Genomic DNA, 25,212 nt, shown 5'->3' on the forward strand with positions numbered 1-25,212 from the left:
AAAATATACTCTAATGGACTGTCCAAATCATAATGTAGTGACCCATACTCCCAAAGTAGGATCCGACCACCAAGGGATCCGTATGTATCTTGAGCAAGACGACCCACTCCATAGGAGAAATTATATGATGGGTGGCCGTACGAACCAGTTTTTTTCACAAAAAGACAAAAAAAAAAAGTACAGTACGTCCCACTCCATTGGATGACCCAAACCGTCCATTTGTTGGGCTACAAGGAAAATAGGTTGTGCCCCAAAAATCATTTCCATAGCATGGTCCTAACCCTCCAATCTATGGAGGGACTGCACATTATGGAAACTTCAATAGATCGGAGGGTTAGCATCATCCTATAGAAATGATTTTGGAGGCACAACCTATCTATGTTGTGGCCAAACAAATGTACGGGTTGGATCATCCTAGGAGTGAGCCGTATGGTACTTTTTGAAAATTATGGGTTTGTACAACCACCCATCATATAATTTCTCGGTTGATCTGATCCAAAGTGGATGCGTTGACACCCTTATTTAAAGGTTTGGGAAAAATAGTGTTTGAGACTTGGAAATCTGGTCAAGAAAAATAAAGCTTTTGATGGGAAAGTGGTTCTAGCGCTTTGGAGAAGAGAGAGATGCTCTTTGGAGGAAGATTATTTCTAACAAATATGGGGAGTCCATGGAGGAGTGGGTGGTGGGTAGAATAGGTACAGGTTGAGGCTCGGGAGTGTGGATGTCAGTTTATGTGGTGTCTGATGATTTTAACCAAGGGATTAGGTTCAGGGTGGGGGAAAGGAAGAGAGTGGGGTTTTGGAGTGACATATAGTTACGGGTTTGTCCTTTGTCCCGCGCTTTCCCAAGTATTCTTAGGTTTGCTTCCAATAAAAATGCAACAATGTTTGAATCCTATAAATGGGTTTTGGGGGGGGGGGGGGGGTGTGCGGGGCGTAGAATAGTTTGAGATATCACCTTCAATAGGAATCTTAGAGGTTTTGATTCTAATTGTTTTACCAACTCTCTCTCTCTCTCTCTCTCTCTCTATCTATGTTGGAAGGGTCTTTTATTTCTCAAGATAAACCGGATCAACGGATTTGGACCCGAGATCTTCCTTCTTGGCCAAGTCACATTCTAGGTCCCTTGATCGTCCTTCGGCTGCATGCTTTCCTGGGAGTAAGGTTTGGAACCCTTTGGTGCCCACAAAATTCCAAGCCTTCTGTTGGATAGTGGTTTGGAACAAAATCAATACGCTAGACGATATCAACAAGCAAAGCATCAACATGGCAAATAGGTGATTTCTATGCCTGATGGAGGAAGAGTCTATCAACCACATACTCATCCATTGTAGAGAAGCTTACAAGATCTTGACCATAGGATGATCCAAACCGTCCATTAGATGGGCCACTGCCTAAATAGGTTGCACCCGAAAAATCATTTTCATAAGTTGATCCTAACCCTTCGATCTGAATGTTAGAGGGTTGACCTAACCCTTTATAGATCGGAGGGTTAGGATCAACCTATGGAATTAATTTTTGTGGCACAATATATTTAGGCTATGGCTCATATAATGGACTGTTCATGCTATGGTGCGGGTCATACCTTACTTTTAATAAAGTGAGGAGTGCCATCATCAAAATAGAGTAGTGTTGATAACATTCCCCTAAATTTAATGCTTGGTTTGTACTTTCGCGCTAAAAGGTACAGAGGTGTAAAGATGGAGTGATAGTAGAGGCAAAGCTAAAGCAGGCGAATTCAACGTCATAAAGGAATGGAAAGTTACGGTGGTTTCTAATCATCCATTTGAAAATTTAAAGCCGAAAGTTGCCATAGTTTGTGAAATGAAAAACAGCCTTCCCCTGTTTGAAGGGAACTGATTCTCTAATGCTCTTCTTTTTCATCTTTTGTTAGAAGTGGTCATTTGTTTAGTAAAAGAATGAAGCCCATATGTTGAGGGGGCCATTGTTTATAGTTGATATCGATATTACTTGCAGAGACAAAAATGTGATCGTGTGTGGGCATGGTGATTTTCTTGAGCCTGATTGTCCATTTTTGTTTTGGATTTTGGGAACCGATTGTGTGTCCAAAACTGATTAATGGACCCAAACTCAAACGTAAATTTTTGTCTAACAATTAGTTTGGACCCCCAACTGGTTCTCAAAATCAGAAACAAACAGGGCCTCAGCTGTACTTGTGAAAATCATTTTTCTTCAGATCCTAATATCTGCCGTAGGTTTGAGAAAATTTGCCCTTATTATTGAGATTTTTTATGTGATTAAGGGTCATGTTAAGAAGATTTAGCAAAGGCATGTCGACTTGCACATTCAACATTTCATGAATAAAAAAGCCTGTGACCGTTTGTTATTTCTATTTGGGGTTCAGCCACTGCAAGAAATTTAAAATATGGGGTGTATCCATCAAAGCACTAGGGCATAAATATGAGTACCCTATTAAAAAACTCAACAAATTATAATAAGATTAATATAAATAGATGGCTCCTTCGGCACTATTACTGCTGCTTTTTTTGCACACTGAAACATTCTATTCTTTCAATTTACGTACAGTGAGAACACACGTGCATACATATATTTAGATTCGTCTACACTGATCATTCCTTGGATCTCTGAAGAGTGAGTGTCAATCCATCTGTGCAATGCATGGGATTTTGCAGCACTTTCTCCAAATATTTTATCAACTTTTCTTAGAGGGAACTGAGATGATATCCACATCTTTGAACTATACCAGAAGAGCTCAGAAATCCAAAGACACAGAAATACTGTCATCTGGTAATTCTGCACCCCGGAGATGCCCGACAAACATAGGATTGCGGCTCGAGTATGGTTCACTATTGAGTAGACGCAGAAAATAAGATCTCTTCAATCCATTTCTCCGACCAATAACAGATCTTACCCGTTCTGGAGAATAACCCAAACAACCAGTAACCACAATTGTCGTCTTCTCATCCACCAGATTTGCAAGAGTCACCATCACTTCGGGCTCGGTGGCATTAGAAGCATCAACCAGAAAAATATGAGTAAAATGGCCTGCATTAATGCCCGTGTTATGAAGCCTGAAACTACTCACAAATGTCGAGGTTATCACCTTAAATTTCATGAGATCTTTGAGCGAAGGACAAGTGAAGCACTCCTTGTTCAATTCATATGCAGACGAAGCAAGAATGTCGTCTGGCACATCCTCGAGTTCTCGAAAGGCTGCATTGGCTCGAAACAGTTCCCCTTCAGGAATCTCCTTCTTCAAACTTCTTAACAGAGAGTCACAGGTACTGTTCTTCGGAGATGTTACGAGAATTCGACTTTCTGGAAAGGTTCTGTAAATTTGAAGAATTGCCTCTCGAATGACCAGTCCAGTTCTGGAGAGTAGCATATGTTTAGTCACGGAAAGCGGTCCCTCGATGAGATAAGCTGGAGGAGATTTGAGATTCAGTATCTGATGGATGGCAGAGATTTCTTCCTGATGAAAATTGTGGGAGGAAAGAAATACAGAAGTAGGTTTGAGGTAATTGGTCCTCGTGACAGGCTTAGGGAAGAGGATCTGAAATGAAGGATCCATTGCAGCAGCAACTGCATGGTGAGATCGCTTTAAACAGACCCTGTTGAAGGAGAAGCTAATGTCGTATGTGCATGTTGGTGAATGCTGGGAATGGAAGTCGTCTCCGAATTCTGTATATACACGTTTGCTCTTTACCCGAGATAGAATTCCCTAGTTCAGAAATCAACACTCAGATTAGTGGAGTGTACAGTGACTAAGATTATCTGTACTCTGATTAGATTTTCATAAGATGAAAAAGAAAATAGGGCACAGTAATTTAAAAAACTATGAGTAATTTACAGAAAAAGTGAGAGTCCATTTTGAAAATGCCCAAATTGAATAATGATGTCAGACATTCTCAAACCTATCTGATGTCCAATATTTGATCAGATGGCTGAAAGATTGTTTTGAGACTGTAAATGAAAAGCAATCCAGACTGCATGTTCACGATGCCTAACATGACTATTAGGTATCAAGCACTTTCAGGGATTTTAGCTAGGCAGAATTGAAGATACAAAAATATAAGGTGTCACTTGGACTCTGCAACTTTTAGTATCGACTCCCTCCCATCCTGCTAGTTATGGACCATAAGGTATTTACAAATGTCACTTTACAGTCTGGTGTATTCATTTAGCATCAGGAAAAGCATAGATGGCGTCTCTGAAATTGAACATACAAGGATGTTTAGAGTATGCTTGCTTCTAGCATAGGAAATGAAGAAAAGTTCTGAGTTTTCTGAGTTTAGAAAGCCTATGGGTGTCCAATCTTTATAGCTTTAGAGTAGTCATCGACTATGTTGACCCAGTGATATTGCAAGGTGTGGGAGCCGGTTTAAATATAAAATTATCTATTTTCCATTTGAAACTATTAAATTAAATATAAAATTCCATGATTAGTAATCCGAAGCACAAACCCTATTCATCGCATAATAAATTACAAAACAAAGCACAAACTATATTCATCATATAATAACTCATTATACAATTTATCACAACAGTAAACAAAGCACATACTCAAATCTATAATAATCATCATACAAAGATATGTCAGCAATAAACAAAGTATTTTGAAATGATTTTCATTTTGAAATCACAATCAGTTCTCAAAATCCAAAACAGACAGAATCGTAAAAATTGCACGATTTAAAGTCGAATCGTACTTGAATCGTAAGATTTTTACGAAAAAAGATTCTTCGTCCGATTTGAATCGTTCATCCCACGAATCGATTTGAATCGTAAGATTTTAACAACAGAGCTCTCTATCTTTTTTCGTAGCATACAATGAAGACCATATAACACACAGATTACCACCTTTACTAGCGCGTGATACAAAGGGCTTGAGCACTGACAATTCTAACTTCCTCGTGTTTCTATGGTTCCCGCATACCTAATCATGATTCAGCTGCATCATATCCTTTTTTCTTTTTTTTTGAAATATATTTCATTAATATTGAGATAGCAATCGGGACTAGTAGTCCCAATCTACATACAAAATATTAAAACAGACTGGACTGGCATACCGGGACCAATCCTGAAAGAAGTAAACATAACATTTACATTGGGATATAAACATTCCTATTCTAAACGGTTAACTGAATCCTTTACATCTTACAACCAAAAAATATCTACCACCTGAGCCTGCTAAGGCCACTGCTTACTGCTGACCGTCGACCTAGAATCCCAGAGACAGCACCTTCAAAGACTATGGGGTGATTAGGGCCCAAAAACAAATGACTATAGCCTCCTTAATCCCAACACTTCCAAACTAATGCACTCCCAGGAAGAACAAAGCTTATGGCATCCAGAAAAAAACGAAGCGAAAGAACGAGTCTCTCAAGCCACGGTAGTAGAAGGTAAATTCTGGATGTGTAACATGTCAATCATCAAGCTCTTTAATCAGTGGATTCCTGGGGAAGTACATCCTTCAAATTCCTCAGCCTCAAACTTAAAACCTTCGAATTCCCTAAACATCAGAAAGAAAAGCCTCTCCTCGCAACCTTCAATACCTCCCAAACCTATCTAGAACAGAACCATTGCTTCTCTCCCACTAGTCTATCATATCTTCCTTTTTCTTCCTCCTCTTCTCCTCAACCTAAATTTTATGTCTTCTCCTTTCATTCTTCCCCTTCCCCTTCCCCTTCCCCTTCCCCTTTTCCTCTTTTTTTTTTTTTTTTTTTTTGGGGGGGGGGGGGCAGAAGGCTTTTTATACAGGGTTACTACCCTCGGCTCCCTTAACCTCATTCTTCTTCCCAACCTCTCTACACTCCTTCAAGTTCCTAGTATCCATAGAACGAAATAAGTTTTTTGTGGCTTTCAGGTCGTCATCATAACCTATTCCAAAGACATCTCCTATTGCCAAAAGTTCGTCCATTTCCTCACGAGGAACAACTTCATTCTCTTCTGACTCCAGAAAATCCATCAATCAAATATCCGCCTCCTGCTTATCCTCAACCACGCCTATCCGGTTCTGAATCTATAAACTAACTTCCCGGTCAAGAGTCCCTCGACTCCTGGGAGACGCTTTCTGAGGAACCTATCAACTTTTCTAACCGTTCAATCTCTGCCACCTTAATCTCCTCCCAACGTTGATGACGTGCTTGACGCTCATCTGATAGAGCCTTCTGGAAAAAATCCATCTTGTAAATCTGGACGAAAACTTCTTTCGGATCCGACTTTCCTGAAAACTGAAAAAAATCTTTCTTTGTTAACCATGGCTTCCCGCTTAAACAACTTCCATTGTTGTTTCAAGATGCTCATAGAGATTTCCTTGGGTGTCGGACATTCTTCAGACGCCAATTGTTCATTATATTCTAAATCTTGAAGGAATTGTAAGTCACCCACCTCGAACGAAACTCCCTTCCTGATCCTTAGGGAGGAAGAAGAAGCGGAAGCCATAGAAGGGAGAGGAGGACTAAAGGGTTTATCAAAATCCTTCAAAAGAAGATTAAACTTGGAGACTAGGATATGATTTTTTGGTTCCTCTCTCTTACGGAAACCCAAAAGGTTCCTTCTGAAGAGAGACAAACCGCCCTTTGTGGCTAATAAATACTTTTTCTCAATGTTCGCCCCCGCCCCTGATGACATGATTTTTCTTTTTGGGGCCAAGTGTTTATAATGAAGGCACAGGGCCTTTTCGACCGACTATTAGTATTCTTCGTTGCATTTTTTGAAACTTTTTTTTTTTTTGAAAGGTGACAATAATTGTATTATATATATAAAAAGAACCTACAAACGACCGGGACAAGGAGTCCCTGTCACATCTATGTACTTTGGGCCCCAAAGGGATGCCCACAAAAGGCACACCTACCTTAACCCCAAAAAACAATTCATTTAAGCACATACAAAAAATCTATTCCAACCTCCTACAGTAATAAACTTCAGCAATATCTAGAACATACCTGCAGATCCAATAGTAGAGATTCAATTTCCTTAGAAAATACATCTTCATCAATTCCGTTTACCAAAGCCTCCTCCGTTGGTACCTGCGATTGAAACGTACGCTTCCTCGAAATCATAGACTCCAACTTCTTCATGCCCTCCTCCCTATCCTTTACCCATTTGAAGCGCCTTGCTACCCGCTCATCCTCCATTGATTTGATGAAAAACGGGTGTTTGTGCAAGGGGGAATGAGAATTTTTAACATTCCATGTTACAGACAGATTATAGAAGGTTTCCAACCTTTTATTTGCATTTTTCGAAACCATTTTATTCTTGTTCCTTCTAAAAAATGATTTTTGATCTTTACAGTCTTTTCAACTGACACATGATGAAGGCTACCGTCAGATATATCTTTCCTAAAACCTTTCCCCATAAGAAAACTCGATTTGGCTTTAAGAACTTCTGACCAGATATTGCTTTAGGGCTGACCAAAAACCCTTTCAATGATGGGACTAAACCATTCAATGCATCAGTTTGGATGGCCATTCCCGAGGTTGAAAAAAATTCAAAATGAGGGGTAGGTAAGTCCAACGGCTCTTTCCCACTGGAAATGACCAAATTACCCCTAGAAACTACAGGAGGGGACCCAACAACGGGCGATTCCACCACCGGAAGGGATTCAACGTGAATCATTAAAGGGCTTTAAAGGCTCCTCCACCAACCTAACTCCGATGGGATAAATCATGGAATCTACCATAATATTTATGAAGGATGGAAAACAGTTCCATAAAGGAGTTAAAACTTTGACAGAGGCGAATTCCATACAGTGCTCATGGGTACTCGACAATTAAGATTCCAAAATCTAACCGAAATGTTGACCCACAGACTCAATCGTGGAAAGGGACCAGGCATGACGAGGGATATTACAGAATCTCAGTCTCATCGATCTTGCACCAGTATTTAAAATTGGAGACCGTGGCTGGAGGGAAACAAGATAGCCTCCCAGAGCATCTCCCCCCTTCGAAGAATAGAGGTGGCTTGACTCTGGGAATCCAAAGAAAAGAGCACAGATAAAGGACTCAAGCAAAAAGGTTTGCTAAGCTGTGGCAAATACCATTGTCTTTTAGCCCAAAACCAAAGCTCTTCCGCGAGGGCTCTGTTTCTCAAGGTACCGATTAAGCAACTTTTCAAAATCTTCTTCCTATCGTTAACCACTTCGCTAGGTATAGATATTACAGGGTTACCTTCCCTAGAAGGCTCAGGGATGATTTTGTGAGGCATCTTCAGGATACATACCTTGCCAACATTGGTGGTAAAAATAAGGTTTGGGTGAAATGGGCTTTGAGAAGAAAGAGATAAATGAAGAAGAAGAATTGTGGTGTTGACTGGTGGTGGGAAGATGACCGGCGGATATGGGAGCTTCCCTCTCTCACTCTCTCTATGTTCTCTGTTACTCTCCCTCTCCTCTGAGAAATTTTCAACGAAAAAAATCTCCTCTCTCCACCCAAAATGAGAAAATCCCTTATTCTCTAAGCCCTAATTTGATTGCTTGTAAAACAAGCAAAACAATAAATTTAGCCCCCCTTCCTTGTTCCCTGGACAGCCCTCTTAGCATATTTATGCCTACTCTTTCACTCTACAGGGGTGTGCTCGGGTAAAATATGAGGGGAGTCATTTTGGCTCTTCCTTTATTGCACTTAAGATTGGTATTGGCACACCCATTGTTAGATATATCACTCCCCTTCTGCAGATAACTCCAATATTACCTCATTTTGCTATTTGCCCAAATTTGGCTCTTCTTATTTCGCATTTTTCCTCCAATTGCCACCAATTTTTGTAGGGATTCCCTCATGACCAGCAACAATCCTTTATAAATTTTGCACCTTTACATGAGCATGATAGATCAGTGAAACTTTGGGTTCTCCCCTCATTTGGGTCCCACTTCCTCAGGAAGTGAAATTTTGGGATTCCAACTCAACTTCGGGACTTTAGAGCTGATCTTAGGGACTTATTCAACTACAGGATTTTTATTCAAAATGAGATGCAAAGGGAGTTCGGTCAAAATGGGGTGTCCACACAGGGTTATGAGTTTGAGCATGTATCTCAATTAGAAGGTTGTCATGCATGAGGTGCAGGTTCAATCTAACCTTAAATAATACTCAACTCAACTCAACTAAGCCTTTGTCCCAACTCAAACTAGTTGGGGTCGGCTAATGAAATCCTTTAGAAAATTTTCATGAAGAAGGGGAAAGGATCTACCCGGTTCAAATTGACTATGTCTACTCCTCAACACAAAGCAATTTTAGGTGAGCCTTCAGCAAATCATTCTTGTCCTTATTTCTTGGTCAGTATAACAATAGGTTTTAAAGCATTTGGTACAAGGAACTAAAAATCACTTTCAGCCAAAGCAACTAAAATTTTATACTAAAGGTGCTCCTGCTTCAAAATCCTGCAATGCTCCTGCTTCAGAATCCCCCAATTTGTAAATGTTTAAGAGTTCAGACCTTAAAATAGCTTATGTTCTACTTATGATCTGTATACCAGCTTCCTAGCAATTATGATATTGTGACTGTCAGCGGTGAATATGGGTTCTCCGTAGTCTTGTCCAAGCTATCTGGTGGTGGTACATACTAATAGTACATGAAAGGTTTGAGCTGATTCCAAGTTTTCAAACATCTGAAATGTAAAACATTATTGATATAAAAATGAAAATGTGATTTCCACTTCCGAAGTTAACACCTGGTGTTTCATTGCACTGTATAAGTTCATAAGTTGCATTGTAGAAGTTAAAAGTACTTGCCTCAAAGGGTTTGGCTTCCTTGCCTGTAGGTTTCAAAAAAACAGAATCCCTCGATAGAAGGTACGGTCGCTTCTCAGGAATTGATTCAGTCTGAAAAACTACATAAGTTTTCTTCTCCCTCTTCAGTCTTTCAATCTTGTTATTCTTCCACACTGACTTCTTAGAAGTCCACTCTGCAAGCAACTCTAGAGTGACTCCCTTCAAGATGAATTTGCTCCATTTCTGATCCAAAAAAGAATGCAGAGATGCATCACTTGATGTAATGATGCAAACCAAAAAAATTAATAATCCATTTATGGGAATAACAAGCACGGAAGAGAGAGAGAGAGAGAGAGAGGGGGGGGGGGGGGAATATGCATTGTGGCAGTGCAGCATACAAAGCGATAAGAAGCAACTCTATCACAAAAGTCACAAAAACAAAACAAATAATCATGTTTTGATGAAAGAAAATCTGATTGGCAGCAAGAGAAGGTTCGTCCAAATTGTGCCTACTGAACTAGTGTGAGGTAGTTCAAGCAATTCACACCTTGACCTTTTCATGTTTCTGTTTCAATCTAAGCAGTATAAATGGAAAATGCAAAAAAAAAGAAAAAAGAGAGAGATAGAGAGAGAGAGAATAAATAAGTAAACTATGCTACCTCGAGGTAATAATCCTCAGCATAGAGCAGAGTAGCAAAGTAGTCAGCATAAGTCGACAGAGATAAGGGCTTTCTCAGGACATCAGGTACCCTGTCCCTTTCAATCAAGTCCTTCAAATCCTCAGGAATTACATAAACAGGAAAACCACTCTTACTCTTCTGAATTGGTGCACTTTTGGGCGGACTAGGAGGATCTGAGCCATTTCTTACTGTAACAGTAAGAGGCAGAGAAGGCTCAGGAAGAACGCTCTGCCTCGGACGTATTTCCGGCTGTTTCGCTTGCGATTCTACCATAGATTCCACCGGAATTGTGGGAAAACAAATCCGACAAAGGCATCGAATCACTTGTTGAGGATTTGATGCTGATGGAACAGATTTTTTATCTACTGATTTAGTTACTGAAGGCACAGAAAGAACGCTCTGCCTTGCACGTATTTCCGGCTCTTTCACTCGCGGTTCTTCAACAGATTCCACCGGAATTGTGGGAGAGCAAATCCGACAAAGGCATCGAGTCGCGTGTGCAGCATCTGAAGCTGATGGAACAGATTTTTTATCTATTGATTTCGTTACTGAAACCGCAGGACGAACGGTCTGTCTCCGAGGCACTTCCGGCTGTTTCGCTGGAGATTCTTTGACAGATTCCACCGGAATTGTGGTTTTCACCCGTGATTCTTTGACCGGAATTGTGGTTTTCACCGGTGATTCTTTGACCGGAATTGTGGTTTTCACCGGTGATTGTTTGACAGATTCCACCGGAAGTGTGGCAACCTGATAAACAAATGGAGGACGAGAAGGTGCGACCTTTGGAGTCTGCGAAAATTCAGGTTTTTTCACTTGTGGTTCGTTAAGAATCTGACGATTTACTTGTGTGTTTTGGAATCTTCCACCGTCTGAAATTCTCCATGGTGGATCATCGATCGGAGCTTGAGCTTGATAGTTGATTTTCTCGATCGGCCTGTTTATCGATGATGTATGTTCTGTAACTGTTCCATAATTACGTGAAGGAGAAGAGCTTCCGGCCAAAGCTTCGTAATCTCGATGGTCTGTTTCTTCTTCGCCGCGGAGAATGTATTTCAAGATACTGAGAATACACATCATTTTCTTCACAAATTGAGAAAAATTATCAGACTCAGAGATGGATCTCAGATTCTAAGTATGCCGAAGAAGAGGACTGAAAAGGAAGACAAGTGTATTTGGGGAAGATGCAAAGAAAGATTGCTCAAGTTCCTAGGGCTAGAAGACTTACTGCTTTATAGTTTATACGTAGAATTGTACTTTAGCGCCAAAAGGTGGAGGTGTAAATGGACCCGTGCAGTCCGGTGGATTCAGTGGATCCGAGCATATTAATGTACAGAATATGACACTGGGCCGGGCAGTGGGCACAACGGCTGAATCCGAACTTAAGATCCGATATTATGTCAAATTGTTACCCAAACGATAGCCCGTCCTAGATCCGAAGAGTAATGCTAAGGAGACTGAGAGTACACGGAGCAGGGGACCGGACAAATGGGTACTCGCCAAAAAACATCTCAAGTGACGTGATTATACCTTAACGCGTTTGACGTCACAGAGCGTTTTCCACCAAAAAAAAGAAAAAAAAAAGAAAAATTTTGTTGCACACATGTCGCATTGTCATTGTGGTCTCTCCCACTTTTGGCCTTCATACCAATTTTCTAATTTAAAAAAGAGGAATCCTAGACTCACAGGAGCCCTTGCAAAAAATCAGGGAAATGACGCCTTCGTTGGTAAGAACCAATTTAGGATGCTCAGAAAATCACGGTTATAATTGCCATAAAGGAGTTTTGACCAATTAGGACGCCATTTCCCTGATTTTTTGCAAGGGCTCCTATGAATCTAGCATTTCTCTTTTAAAAAGGGCGATGATAATTTAAAGCCCATTACACATTCCAACCACCCCGTAACGTGATTTGACTTCACAAAGCGTTAAAGTTGCCCTCTGTTCACGTTGTTAGGGGGGCGCATGCCTACTACAGAGGGAGGAGGTGAAAATAAACTCTAATGGACTGTCCAAATCATAATGTAGTGACCCATACTCCCAAAGTAGGATCCGACCAACAAGGGATCCGTATGAATCTTGAGCAAGACGTCCCATATTTGCAAATGTCAAATTATATCCTCCATAAACTTACTGTATTCAATCACATTGCATAGCTTGTGAGGAGCTCTCTCGGTATGGAACATCTACCCCTTAGTTGCATAGTGTAAAAGCAGGAGCATGTGCAGGGAAGTGGCATTCTGAAATTTTGGAACTAACCAATTCATCGAAGCTTACCTATAACCAGAAAATGACAAGCATCACAAATAACACAAATTTATCACGAACCTTGCGTTAGAGATTCCTGCTTAAGCTCTAACTCTGGTGACCTCCTTATATGTACACAATTGCTGTAAATTCTGAGATTGGGTCAAATGTGGAGATTAACTGGAAATTAAAATTCTGATTAGGTTCATATATATTTTTGTTTTTGGTTATTCACTCTTTTTTAATCAGAACCATAAACTTCTTTATGAGTAGGATTGCTTCTCCCGGTCCTGATTGCAACTTATGTTTCTCTTGTTTTTCATTTCCATATATAACTGAGGCTTATAATAAAAAAAAATGCAGGTTGCTTCTAAGAAGAAAAATGTGGCAGATGAAGCTGGAGCAATCCTACAGGCAAAGCGAAGGCAGGCGAATTCGACATCATAAAGGAATGGAAAGTCAAGGTGGTTTCTAATCATCCATTTGAAAATTTAAAGCCGAAAACTTCCGTAGTTTGTGAAATGAAACACAGCCTTCCCCAGTTTAAGGGAATTGATTCTCTAATGTTCTTCTTTCTCATCTTTTGTAAGAAGTGTTAATTGTTTCGTAAATGAATGAAGCCCATATGTTGAGAGGGTTATAGTTTATAGTTGATACCCATATTACTTGCTTAGAGAAAATGTGATCATGTGTGGTGGTGACTGTTTTGAGCATTTTCTTGCAGTTCCAATTAAGCTGTTGGGATCTGTTACCTAAATTCATTGGTTTGCTTGGTTTGGGTTCTGATTCTTGGTTGACAACTTACATATAAACCTTGTTCCCATGTAGGTTCGCTCTAACTCCGTTAGAGGAACTTTTCACATTCAGAGTTTGACAGAGATGAGCTTAGGCTTTTGATTACCTTCCCGTTTTTTATTTTTTTACAATCCCTTAAACTCCGTGCTTTGCCCACTTGGTAAATGACATAGACAACCTGACAACAGTGTCATGCGTATTAAGGATCTTAAAAAAAGATAGGGGCGAGGCTTCTTTTTCAATCCGTAAGAAAATACTAGGGATTTGCTAGGCAATTTCACAGAAAGCCATTTCGCAGCAAACTTTTGCACGAGAGAATCTGTTAAAAAAGGCACACTAATTTAGAGAGCCACAGCACGTAAATGCTAACCAATGCTTCATTTCATGAATAAAAAAGCCGGAGATGCATGTGATTTTTTTTTTGGGATTCAGTCATTACAAGAAATTTAAAATATGGGGTGTATCTATCAAAGCAAGTGATCATAAATATCAGTTCCATATTCAAAAACTCAGCAAAATATATTGAGATTAATAAAGGGAAGTGATTTCTGCGCTCCAATGTTTTGATAAACATGCGCTCCATTTTCTGTCGTGTAGTATTTATAGGGCTGTCAGAGGAAAAATACAAGTCTCAAAAAGCTCTTAAAGCCCTTTAAATCCTACACGACAAACAAGTGGAGCACATGTTTATCAAAACATGGGAGCGCTGAAATCATTTCCCTTAATATAATTAGATGAGTCATTCGGCACTATTATTGCTTCTTTTATTGCACACCAAAACAAACTATTTTATTTACGTACAGTGAGCACACACGGGCATACATATATTTAGATTTCTATACAATGATCATTCTGAAGGGTGAGTATCAATCCATCTGTGCAATGCATGGGATTTTGCTGCACTTTTTCCAAATATATCAACAACTTTTCATAGAGGGGACTGAGATGATATCCACAGTTTTTAACTCTACCAGAAGAGCTCAAAAATCCCTAGACACAGAAACACTGTTATCTAATTCTGCATCCAGGAGATGCACGACAAACATAGGATTGCGGCTCGAGTATGGTTCACTATTGAGTAGACGCAGAAAATAAGATCTCTTCAATCCTTTTCTACGAGCAATATCAGATCTTACCCGTTCCGGAGAATCACCCAAACAACCAGTGACCACAATTGCCGTCTTCTCATCCACCAGATTTGCAAGAGTCACCATCACTTCGGGCTCGATGGCATTAGAAGCATCAACCAGAAAAATATGAGTAAAATGGCCTGCATTAATGCCCGCGTTATGAAGCCTGAAACTACTCACGAAGGTGGAGGTTATCACCTTAAATTTCTTGAGATCTTTGAGCGAAGGACAAGTGAAGCACTCCTTGTTCTTTTCATATGTAGACCAAGCAAGAATGTCGTCTGGCACATCCTCGAGTTCTCGAAACGCTGCATTGGCTCGAAACAGTTCCTGTTCAGGAATCTCCTTCTTCAAACTTCTTAACAGATAGTCACAGGTACTGTTCTTCGGAGATGTTACGAGAATTCGACTTTCTGGAAAGGTTCTGTAAATTTGAAGAATTGCCTCTCGAATGACCAGTCCAGTTCTGGAGAGTGGTCCCTCGATGAGATAAGGTGGAGGAGATTTGAGATTCAGTATCTGCTGGGTGGCAGAGATTTCTTCCTGATGAAAATTGTGGGAGGAAAGAAATACAGAAGTAGGTTTGAGGTAATTGGTCCTCGTGACAGGCTTAGGGAAGAGGATCTGAAATGAAAGATCCATTGCAGCAGCAACTGCATGGTGAGATCGCTTTAAACAGACCCTGTTGAAGGAGAAGCTAACGTCATATTTGCGTGTTGCTGAATGCTGGGAATGGAAGTCGTCTCCGAATTCTGTATATACATGTTTGCTCTTTACCACCCGAGTTAGAATTCCCTAGTTCAGAAATCAACACTGAGATTAGTGGAGCGTACAGTGACTTAGATTATCTGTACTCTGGTTAGATTTTCATAAGATGAAAAAGAAAATAGGGCACAGTAATTTCAAAAACTAACAGTAATTTACAGAAAAAGTGAGAGTCCATTTTGAAAATACCCAAATTGAATAATGATGTCAAACATTCTCAAATCTATCTGATGTCCAATATCGATCAGGTGGCTGAAAGATTGTTTTGAGACTAAATGAAAAGCAATCCAGACTGCATGTTCACGATGCCTAACATAACTATCAGGTATCAAGCACTTTCAAGGATTTTGGCTTAGAAGAATTATAGATGCAAAAATATAAGGTGTCAATTGGACTCTGCAACCTTTAGTATTGACTCCTTTCCATCCTGCTAGTTATGGACCATAAGGTATTTACAAATGTCAATTTACAATCTACGGTATTCATTTCAGCATCAGGAAATGCATAGATGGCGTCTCCAAAATTGAACATACAAGGAAGTTTAAAGAATGGTTGCTTCTACCATAGGAAATGAAGAAAAGCTTGTATTTTTAAAGTTCAGAAAACCTATGGGCGTCCAATCTTTATAGTTTTTGTGTAGTCATCGAGTTTTCTCTCTTGACCCGGTGATATTCCAAGGCATTGATCAGGTTTTTAGACCATGCAATGATGTGCATGAAGCTTCAATTAATGTAGCTAGTCCTGGTCTCCTGCGTAGTTTCCAATAGTTTATCCATCCCCTTTTGGTGGATGTAGATTTTGTAAGCCATTTTCAGGCTGGTCAAGAAGTTTCAGCTTCACTGTTCAATCATACCAACTAAACCATCATTCTTACAAACTGTTAAGGTCAAGAATGAAAAATGTGAAGGGTAACAAATGTGATGAAAACGATGAACATATAACATTAGAGGTGAATGGAGCAAAGGCAAGTTCGCGTAGGCAGGAAGAACCTAGCCTTCAGTAAACATGGAAGCAACAGAGAAATAGATGGGAAAGAAACCAGGGAGGAAACAAAGTCCAAATTGAAGAACAAGTGTGAATTAAGAGAAAGGGCTCTTTCTCCATGGCAAAGGTTTATACCAAAAGTAAGATAAGCCCCGAGTCTCTAGTAGCATTTAATGAAGTCTCTAGATAACACACAGATTACCGCCCTTATTAGCCCGTCACAAAGTCCATCTTCAGCGCACGTCTAATCATGATTGTGCATAATATCCTATCACAGATGACATTTCTGCCTTAAGAGATGACAATGATTACTAGCCCTCAGGGTTATGGGATTGAACCTGCAGCTCAATTAGGAGGTGCTTTGTGTCGCAAGCATGAGATGCGGGTTCAATCTCACCTTAAAGAATACAAAGAAAAAAGTGTTAGTTAACTTTTGTTTCTTGCATTTTCCCTTGGAAGCTTTCTTAAGAAAAATAACTTTTTATCATGACTATTATCATTTTATGCTTAATCATGAAATATTCATCATTCATCAAAAATTGAATAATGATATCAGACATTCTCAAAGGTAAAAAAGAGTCGACACGGGGGAGTGTCGACTCGGGGGAGTCGACGCTCCTGAGTCAACACGGACGCATGGGAGTTTCAAAACTATGCCTAAAACTACCAAGGAAATAAAACTCCTAGAAACTAAATAACATGGAAATAAATTCCTAAAGTCCTAATGGGCAAATATGGCTCTTATTGAGCCTACAATCCGCATCAAAAAGGTTTATAGGAAAAGGAAGATAATCCCCCAGTCTCTATCTTGTTTCGTAGCATACAATGAAGACTCTATATAACACACAGATTACCCCCTTTACTAGCGCACGACACAAAGGGCTTGAGCACTGACAATTCTAACTTCTTCCTGTTTCTATGGTTCCCGCATATCTAATCATGATTCAGCTGCATCATATCCTATGACAAATGACACTTCTGCCTTAAGAGATGACAGTGATAACTAGCCCTCAGGGTTATGGGATCATTATTTATGAAAGACCCGACCCTTTCATCAACCGATTCAGTGTATTCTCTGCTTTCTATCCGCTGTTCTAACCCTCCTTTCCGGAGGCTCTGGGGAAGTCGGAATAGGAGAGAACTCATCTTGGGGTAGGCTTACTACTTAGATGATCAATTCTAAATAGAAAATAGAAAACTTTCATTAAAGAGAGATCTTCCTTCAAGGATTGACAGATTAAAAAAACATTTGAACCTGTAGCTCAATTAGAAGGTGCTTTGTGTCGCAAGCATGCAGGTTCAATCTCACCTTAAAGAGTTAAAAAAAGTGTTTGTAAACTGTTGTTTCTTGTATTTTCCCTTGGAAGCTTTCTTAAGAAAATCTATTTTTTTATCATTACTATTATCATTTTATGATGCTTTATCATCAAATATTCATCATTCATAAAAAAAATTCTCTAACAGTGTCCACTTGATTGTCTAAGAATTCTCATTATGATGTTTGCACTTTCTAAGCTTGGACCTCAGGGAAAAGGAAGTTGAGAAACACAACATTTTTAGATGAGCTTTCGGCAAATCATTCTCATCCTTATTTCATGGTCAGTAAAACAATAGGTTTTTAAAGCATAAGGTACAAGCAACTTGGTAACACTAAATATCACTTTCAGCTAAAGAAACTAGAATCTTATACTGAAGGTGCTCCTGCTCCAGAATCCTGCAATTTGTAAACGTTTCAGAGTTCAGACCTTAAAATAGCTTATGTTCTACTTACGGTTTGTAATCCAGCTACCAAGAAATTATGATACCGTAGCTGTCCGTGATGAATATAGTTTATCCTTAGTCTTGTCCAAGCCATATGGTGGTACCTACTAATAATTCATGAAAGGTTTGAGCTGTTTACAAGTTACCATACATCTGAAATGTAAAACATTTTTGATATAAAAATGAAAATACAATTTCTAGTTCCTAAGTTAACAATTGGGGTTTCATTGCACTGCATAACTTCATAAGTTGCACGGTAGAAGTTAAAGGACTTGCCTGAAAGGGATTGACTTCCTTGCCTGAAGGTTGCAAAAAGACATAATCCCTCGATAAAAGGTACGGTCGCTTCTCAGGAATGGTTTCAATCTCAAAAACTACATAAGTTTTCTTCTCTCCCTCCATTCTTTCAATCTTGTTATTCTTCAACACTGACTTCCCAGAAGTCCACTCTTCACGAAACTCTAGAGTGACTCCCTTCAAGATGAATTCGCTCCATTTCTGAACCAAAAAAGAAAGCAGATATGCATAACTTGATATAATGATGCAAACAGAAATTGGCTAAACTTTTTGAAACGCCCATGCTTTCAATCTTGTTACAATCTTGTGGCAACGTAATCACCAAGAACTAAAAGCAGAAATATGAAGCACACGGAGCAATAAGAAGCAATTTTGTCACAAAAGTGAAAAATCAAAACAAATAATCAATTTTTAATGAAATACAATCTGATCAACAGAGACGGTTCTTCCAAATCATGTCAACTGAACTAGTGTGACACCAATCCGGATCATAATTTGCTTCCTTTCAACAAAGACAGGACTCATATACAGTGACAAAATTGGCTAAACTTTTTGAAACACCCTAGCCCAAGGGTATTTCCGTCAATTTTTACCTATGGGCAAATTTTATAATTGTGGAAACTAATTAGGGTTATTTTAGTAAATTCATTTTAAACCTAAGGTCTATGGGTATAAAATTTACACGACGACATGCACCATCAATACCAGGAGCAATTGAAAGTGCATTCGGTATAATGGAAAGGGATGCGGTTGATGTGAGGGTATTAAGGGCTTTATGTGGCAATGGAATTCCCTTTAACGTGTTGAGAAATCCACAATTTCATGAGATGGTTTCAGCTATAAACAGAGCTCCTAAAGGTTACAAGGCTCCTTCTTTTGAAAAACCAAGAACTACGTTATTAGATGAGGTGAAAAGGAATGTTGAAAAAGATATGCATCCTGTTAAAGATACTTAGTATTCTCATGGGGTATCAATTGTGTCAGATGGGTGGACAAATGTTAGGCATCAACTACTAATTAACATTCTGGCTGTAAATAGTCGTGGAGCAATGTTTTTATACGCTGAAGACTTTGAAGGAATAGAAAAATCAGGTGCGGCAATTGCAGAATTATTGCTAAAAGCAATTGAAGAGGTGGGGTCGACAAATGTACTTCAAGTGGTGACGGACAATGCGGCGAATTGCAAACTTGCTGGAAAAGAGGTAGAAAAGGTACACAAGCATATCTTTTGGTCACCCTGTGTTGTTCATACGTTAAATTTGATTTTTAAAGATTTGGCAAAAGGATTTGAATGGTTCCACAATACGTATAAAAGAGGAAAAGCAATTGTGAAATACTTTTTGAATCATACCCATGCATTGGCCATGTTTAGAGCACAATCAAAATTAGAGCTATTGAAAGTAGCTAAGACAAGGTTCGCATCGCACTACATCTTGTTGAAGCGACTCATTGATTGTAGAGAGGCTCTTGCAACTACTATTGTGCTCAAAACATGGAAAGACTTGGTAAAGAATGGAGATGAACATATGCGAAAAATGGGAGCTTTGGTTGCCAAAACTATAACTACTGAAGATTTTTGGGAGGATGTGGATAGTATCTTAGCCATCACAAAACCAATTTATTTTCTGATCAAATTTTGTGATGGTGACGGTCCAAAAATGGGTGAAATTTATGAAATGATGGACAATATGCTTGGTGAAATAAAAGACTATGAAAAAAGGGAATCATTGTGACAAGTATCCCAAGGTTGAAGAAATTGTGTTAAAGAGGTTGGAAAAATGAATATCCCAATGCATTGTCTTGGATTTACACTTACACCGCGATTTTATGATCCGCGGTACCTTGCTATGCCAGCACCAGGAGGCACAGTTAGAAGGAGTCTGAATCAAGATAAAGAAGTGATTAAGGGTGTTATGGGAGCTTTTGCAAAGATATCAGAAAGCGTGGAAGAAGCAAAATTGTTACGTGAACAATTTGCTGTCTTTCATATGCGAAAAGGTCTTTATGCTATGGCAGCTGCTCAAACAGATGCTGTAATCATGGATGCAATCGATTGGTGGGTAACATACAGATCAGAAACTCCAGAGTTGGCTGAGGTAGCTAAGAAGGTATTGTCGCAACCAATTACTAGTTCATCAGTGGAGCGAAATTGGAGCACTTATTCTTTTAATGTCAAGAGAAATAGGCTGAATTCTTCACGTGCTGATAAATTGGTTTTCATCCATTCAAATATTCGCCTGCAGTCACGCTTCACAGAAACTTATAAGGATGGACCTTTTAAGAAGTGGGATATTGATCCAGAACATACTAATATTAATGATTCCATTGTTTGACTAGAGGATTTTACAGAAAAAGATGATGAAATAGCACCTTTGCATGCTTCGATGCCGGCTTCAAGCACAAGACCATCTCCTTCTCCAAGTTCAAGCACGCCATCAAATCGTCGCCCCGGACTACAACAAACTCGCATATCTAGCTTTACAAGAGGGGGCACTCCATTGGACTAGGGAAAGAGAGATGCAATGTTGCACACTAGCTGATTAGTTTTTTTATCATTTGTCATATTTTTATGTTTTAATTTCATATCCCAGTAGTTATTTTTTGTTGCTATCATTTTGGATGGAGTATGCAATATATGTTAGTTTGGACTTTGGACTTTGGAGTATGGAACTATGGATTTTGGAGTTGAATTTTTTTTTGGACTAAATATGTAAGGCATTCATGAGGTTTTTGCTTCTTTTTTTAATTAAATGTATGTAGTACATGGTCTTTGTACTTTGGCAACCAATTCTTGTAAAAAATGTATGAAATATTACACAGACACATATGTAAACATATAGAGAGTACCAGAGCGATCCGAATTAGCGCTCCAAATCGACCCGCGATCCCAAATACCGAACCAACTAAGCATACCCTCATCGTACCGCGTACCGGCTAACCAACGTACCGCGTGCCCGTTCCCGTACCGCGTACCGCAACGAACCTCGTTCCAGGTAACGTTGGTATAAATACACTTAAAGAGCTATAAATCACAATTTATTATTCTAAGAACAAACCCGATTGGAGGAAATTTCTGGAGAGAACCTAGAGGGAGAGGAAGGATCGTGATGGAGGAGATTCGAGCATGAGAAATCTAAGGTTAGAGCCTTAGGGTATTCTTTGACGTGTCAAGAAGAAAATGTGGGATTTTGGGGGGGTGAAAATTCAGAAAAATAAGGCGAACTGTGTATTCTGGAAAAATCGAGAATTGCAGGTTTTGGTCGACCGAAGGAGGGCTCGGTTGACCGAACCCATTTGGACGGGTCCTAGAAAATTTTCAGAACCTCGGATTTGGCTGACTGCAAGGGGGGGAGGGGGGGCTCACCCTTGGTCGACTGAAGACGACCGATTGAGCCAGGTTGAGGTTTGGGTTTTTGGGGGTGCTTTTTGGAGCATAAACCCGCCGCAATTGACTTGTATTCGCACTCTACGCGAATTGAATGACGGTAATTGGTACGTAACTAGTATTTCTATATTGGTGTTTCCTTCGTGATTTATCGTTCTCGTATATGAATCGTATTTTAAGCATGTATATGACATGTTGAAACTATGTGCATTGTTGTTTCTATTGAAAGCATGTTTTAAAGTAAAATAATGGATCAAGAACGATGTGTTGTTGCATATGATTTGCAAGTTGTTCATATTTTGTAACTTGTTGAGTATGTTCCATGGAATTGTTGTGGGTCCGACGGGACCGGTGTGATGCTATATCCTCACGTGAACCCTAGTATAGCTATGTTATCGTATCCCCACCTTTGCCAATAGGGACTATGAAATTGGTGTGTAGTCATGAGATATCGGTCCCGACCTCTTCCAATAGGGGCTGTGAAACTGGACATCGACCTTTGCCAATAGGGGCTGTGAAACCTGGCCGTGACTACGTTGGACCGATCGCCAACATGTTGCCAATAGGAGATGTGAAGCTGGTGTTGATTGTCCGTCACTTGGGAGGTGACAGAGGCTATAGCTATGACTAGTGGGTATTTGGTTGTTTTGTATCTTGCTTCTTCGTGTATTTTGAAATGTTGTTTTGATATTCTTGTCAAGATACAATGCATGTTTATAAAATAATTGTTGAATTTTATTTTAATGCTCTTGTAGTCTTGTTCATGATTCGGTTGTTGTTTATTTCATCCATCTGATATAGGAAGCTTGTTTACGTACTGGGAGTCAGCTCACCCCAATATATCTCACATTTTTACAGATTTTAATGAGTAGCTGTGATGCGGGATGTTGGGGCGAGAGAGGATCATTTCCTGTTAGAGTTTTCATTTGCGACATTTCTTTCATTTATTAGACTTTCATTTTATTCAGACAGTTGAGAGGAACAATTAATTGATTTGTTATGGTTTTTGGCGAGCAACCGTGGCTCGTGGATTAGATTTAATAGTTCTTGGATTTAATTGTGGATTAATTAATATTCTTTTTAGCTGCTATGTATCTCTGATATCACGTGTTACATAAGGGAGGAAGGTGCCCCTCTTGAGTTGGGCAAAAACTTTAATAGGCCCACTTAAAATTAAATAGGTTAAGTTGAGAGGGGTTGTCCAAAGCAATACAAGGGGGTGAAAATATGAAATAGACTTCTACATCATTTTTCTCTCCTCTCTCGACTCTGAGTTTCGTCCAAAACTGAAAAACCATAAACCTCAAAACGCCACTGGTCGTAGGGACGCTGGGTCTGGGGCATGACACTTTTCAAACAATTCTCAGCAACCGAGATGCTCATTCTAACTATAAAGAGATGCCCCATAGTCATAGGGCTGAAACTAATCGCTATGTGTTATGATAAATGTAAACGTTTTAGGAAGCTGAAGCAGTTCATTCACCTTGACCATATAATGTTTCTGTTTCAATCTAAAGCAGCAGTATGAATGGGAAATAAAAAAACAGAAGAAAGAGAAATAATAAGTAAATTATGGTTACCTTGAGGTAGTAATCCTCGGCATAGAGCAGAGCAGCGAAGAAATCGACATAAGTCGACGGAGATAAGGGCTTTCTCAGAACATCAGGTACCCTGTCCCTTTCGATCAAATCCTTCAAATGCTCAGGAATTGCATAAACAGAAAGCCCACTCTTCTGATTGCTAATGCCTTTTAGTGGTCCAGGTGGTCTTTTGGGTTGAGTCGGAAGATCGCTAACGCCTTTTAGTGATTCAGGTGATCTTTTGGGCGGACTCGGAGGATTGCTAACGCCTTTTTGTGATCCAGGTGGTCTTTTGGGCGTACTCGGAGGATCTGAGCCTGATGGAGCAAATTTTGGACCTATTGAATTCCTCAGAGAAGAAGGCTCAGGAGGAACGCTCTGGCATGGAGATGGAGCGACGTTTGGAAGATTGCGAAAGCCAGGTGGTCTTTTGGGCGGACTCGGAGGATTGCTAACGCCTTTCTGTGATCCAGGTGGTCTTTTGGGCGTACTCGGAGGATCTGAGCCTGATGGAGCACATTTTGGACCTATTGAATTCCTCAGAGAAGAAGGCTCAGGAGGAACGCTCTCGCATGGAAATGGAGCGACGTTTGGAGGATTGCGAAAGCCTTTTAGTGATTCAGGGGGTCTTTTGGGCGGACTCGGAGGATTGCTAACGCCTTTTTGTGATCCAGGTGGTCTTTTGGGCGTACTCGGAGGATCTGAGCCTGATGGAGCACATTTTATATCTAATGAATTCCTCAGAGAAGTAGGCTGAGGAGGACCGCTCTGCCTGGGACTTTTTTCTGGCAGCGATTCTTCGACGTTTGGAGGATTCTTCTTCGGAGCACCTGGGTCGGGTTTATTCGATGGGACGGCCCACAACGAGTATAGGTAACAGAATGCGGTCGCCGCCGCAGCTACTACGCAGAGCGATCCGAGAGTGGAATACGCCATTTTTAAGACAGCAAAACCTCTTCTTTCTTTTTTGATGGGTTAACATCAAAACCTTGGAGAACATGATACTCTTGTAAGGGAAGTAAAGGTAGAGGGTTGAAGAGAATTCCATGTCCAAAAAAACAGGGCTGTAAATAGTATAGAGAGAGAGAGAGAGAGAATAGATTCTAAGGTTTTTGAATCGGTTTTATAAAGCTCGTAAGTGGAGAACGAAGAACGAATTTGGTTCTGTCAGTAGAAGACGGATAAAGGACGGCTCTAAAAGGGCAATGTTATCAGCAATACTGTATTTTGATAAGGGCACTCCTCACTTTAATAAAAGTATGGTATGGCCTGCACCATAGGATGATCCAAACCGTCCATTAGATGGGCCACAGTGATCGGAGGGTTAGGATCATCCAATGGAATTAATTTTTGTGGCACAACATATTTAGGCTGTGGCTCATATAATGGACGGTTCATCTTATGGTGCGGGTCATACCTTACTTTTAATAAAGTGAGGAGTGCCATCATCAAAATACATTAGTGTTGATAACATTTCCCTAAATTTAATGCGTAGTTTGTACTTTCGCGCTAAAAGGTAGAGAGGTGTAAAGATGGAGTGATAGTAGAGGCAAAGCTAAAGCAGGCGAATTCAACGTCATAAAGGAATGGAAAGTTACGGTGGATTCTAATCATCCATTTGAAAATTTAAAGCCGAAAGTTGCCAGAGTTTGTGAAATGAAAAAACAGCCTTCCCCTGTTTGAAGGGAACTGATTCTCTAATGCCCTTCTTTTTCATCTTTTGTTAGAAGTGGTAATTTGTTTAGTAAATGAATGAAGCCCATATGTTGAGGGGGCCATTGTTTATAGTTCATATCGATATTACTTGAAGAGAGAAAAATGTGATCGTGTGTGGGCATGGTGATTTTTTTTAGATTTTTTATGTGATTAAGGGTCATGTTAAGAAGATTTAGCAAAGGCATATCGA

The 25,212-nt window shown here is 39.8% G+C and overlaps 2 protein-coding genes across 5 annotated transcripts in view; both read right to left on the minus strand.

Moving 5' to 3' along the window:
- Nucleotides 1-2,432: 2,432 nt before the first annotated feature.
- On the minus strand, nucleotides 2,433-11,568 carry LOC143886870 (putative RNA helicase SDE3). The gene is made up of 3 exons (XM_077391031.1): nucleotides 10,347-11,568; nucleotides 9,709-9,930; nucleotides 2,433-3,702 (listed from the first exon to the last, which is right to left on the minus strand). The coding sequence occupies exons 1-3, from the start codon at nucleotides 11,442-11,444 to the stop codon at nucleotides 2,734-2,736; spliced, it is 2,289 nt and encodes a 762-aa protein (XP_077247146.1). The 5' UTR covers nucleotides 11,445-11,568; the 3' UTR covers nucleotides 2,433-2,733.
- Nucleotides 11,569-14,162: 2,594 nt separating this feature from the next.
- The window catches only part of LOC143886871 (putative RNA helicase SDE3), a 48,100-nt gene continuing 37,050 nt past the window's right edge, over nucleotides 14,163-25,212 (minus strand). The window contains exons 1-3 of one of the 4 annotated variants that reach the window (XM_077391032.1): nucleotides 23,307-24,373; nucleotides 18,321-18,542; nucleotides 14,165-15,329 (exon numbers count right to left, since the gene is read on the minus strand). In XM_077391032.1, coding sequence (XP_077247147.1) covers nucleotides 14,385-15,329; nucleotides 18,321-18,542; nucleotides 23,307-24,242 — 2,103 coding nt within the window. In that variant the 5' untranslated portion in view covers nucleotides 24,243-24,373 and the 3' untranslated portion in view covers nucleotides 14,165-14,384. Of the gene's footprint in view, nucleotides 15,330-18,320; nucleotides 18,543-23,306; nucleotides 24,374-25,212 lie in introns of those variants that run through there. The other 3 variants (XM_077391038.1, XM_077391037.1, XM_077391033.1) reach the window with 3 other exon arrangements.

This window comes from Tasmannia lanceolata, unplaced genomic scaffold (assembly GCF_043159265.1).
Source record: "Tasmannia lanceolata isolate RefF3 unplaced genomic scaffold, GAP_Taslan_0.1 ptg000011l, whole genome shotgun sequence".
In the NCBI taxonomy this organism is placed as follows: Eukaryota; Viridiplantae; Streptophyta; class Magnoliopsida; order Canellales; family Winteraceae; genus Tasmannia; species Tasmannia lanceolata.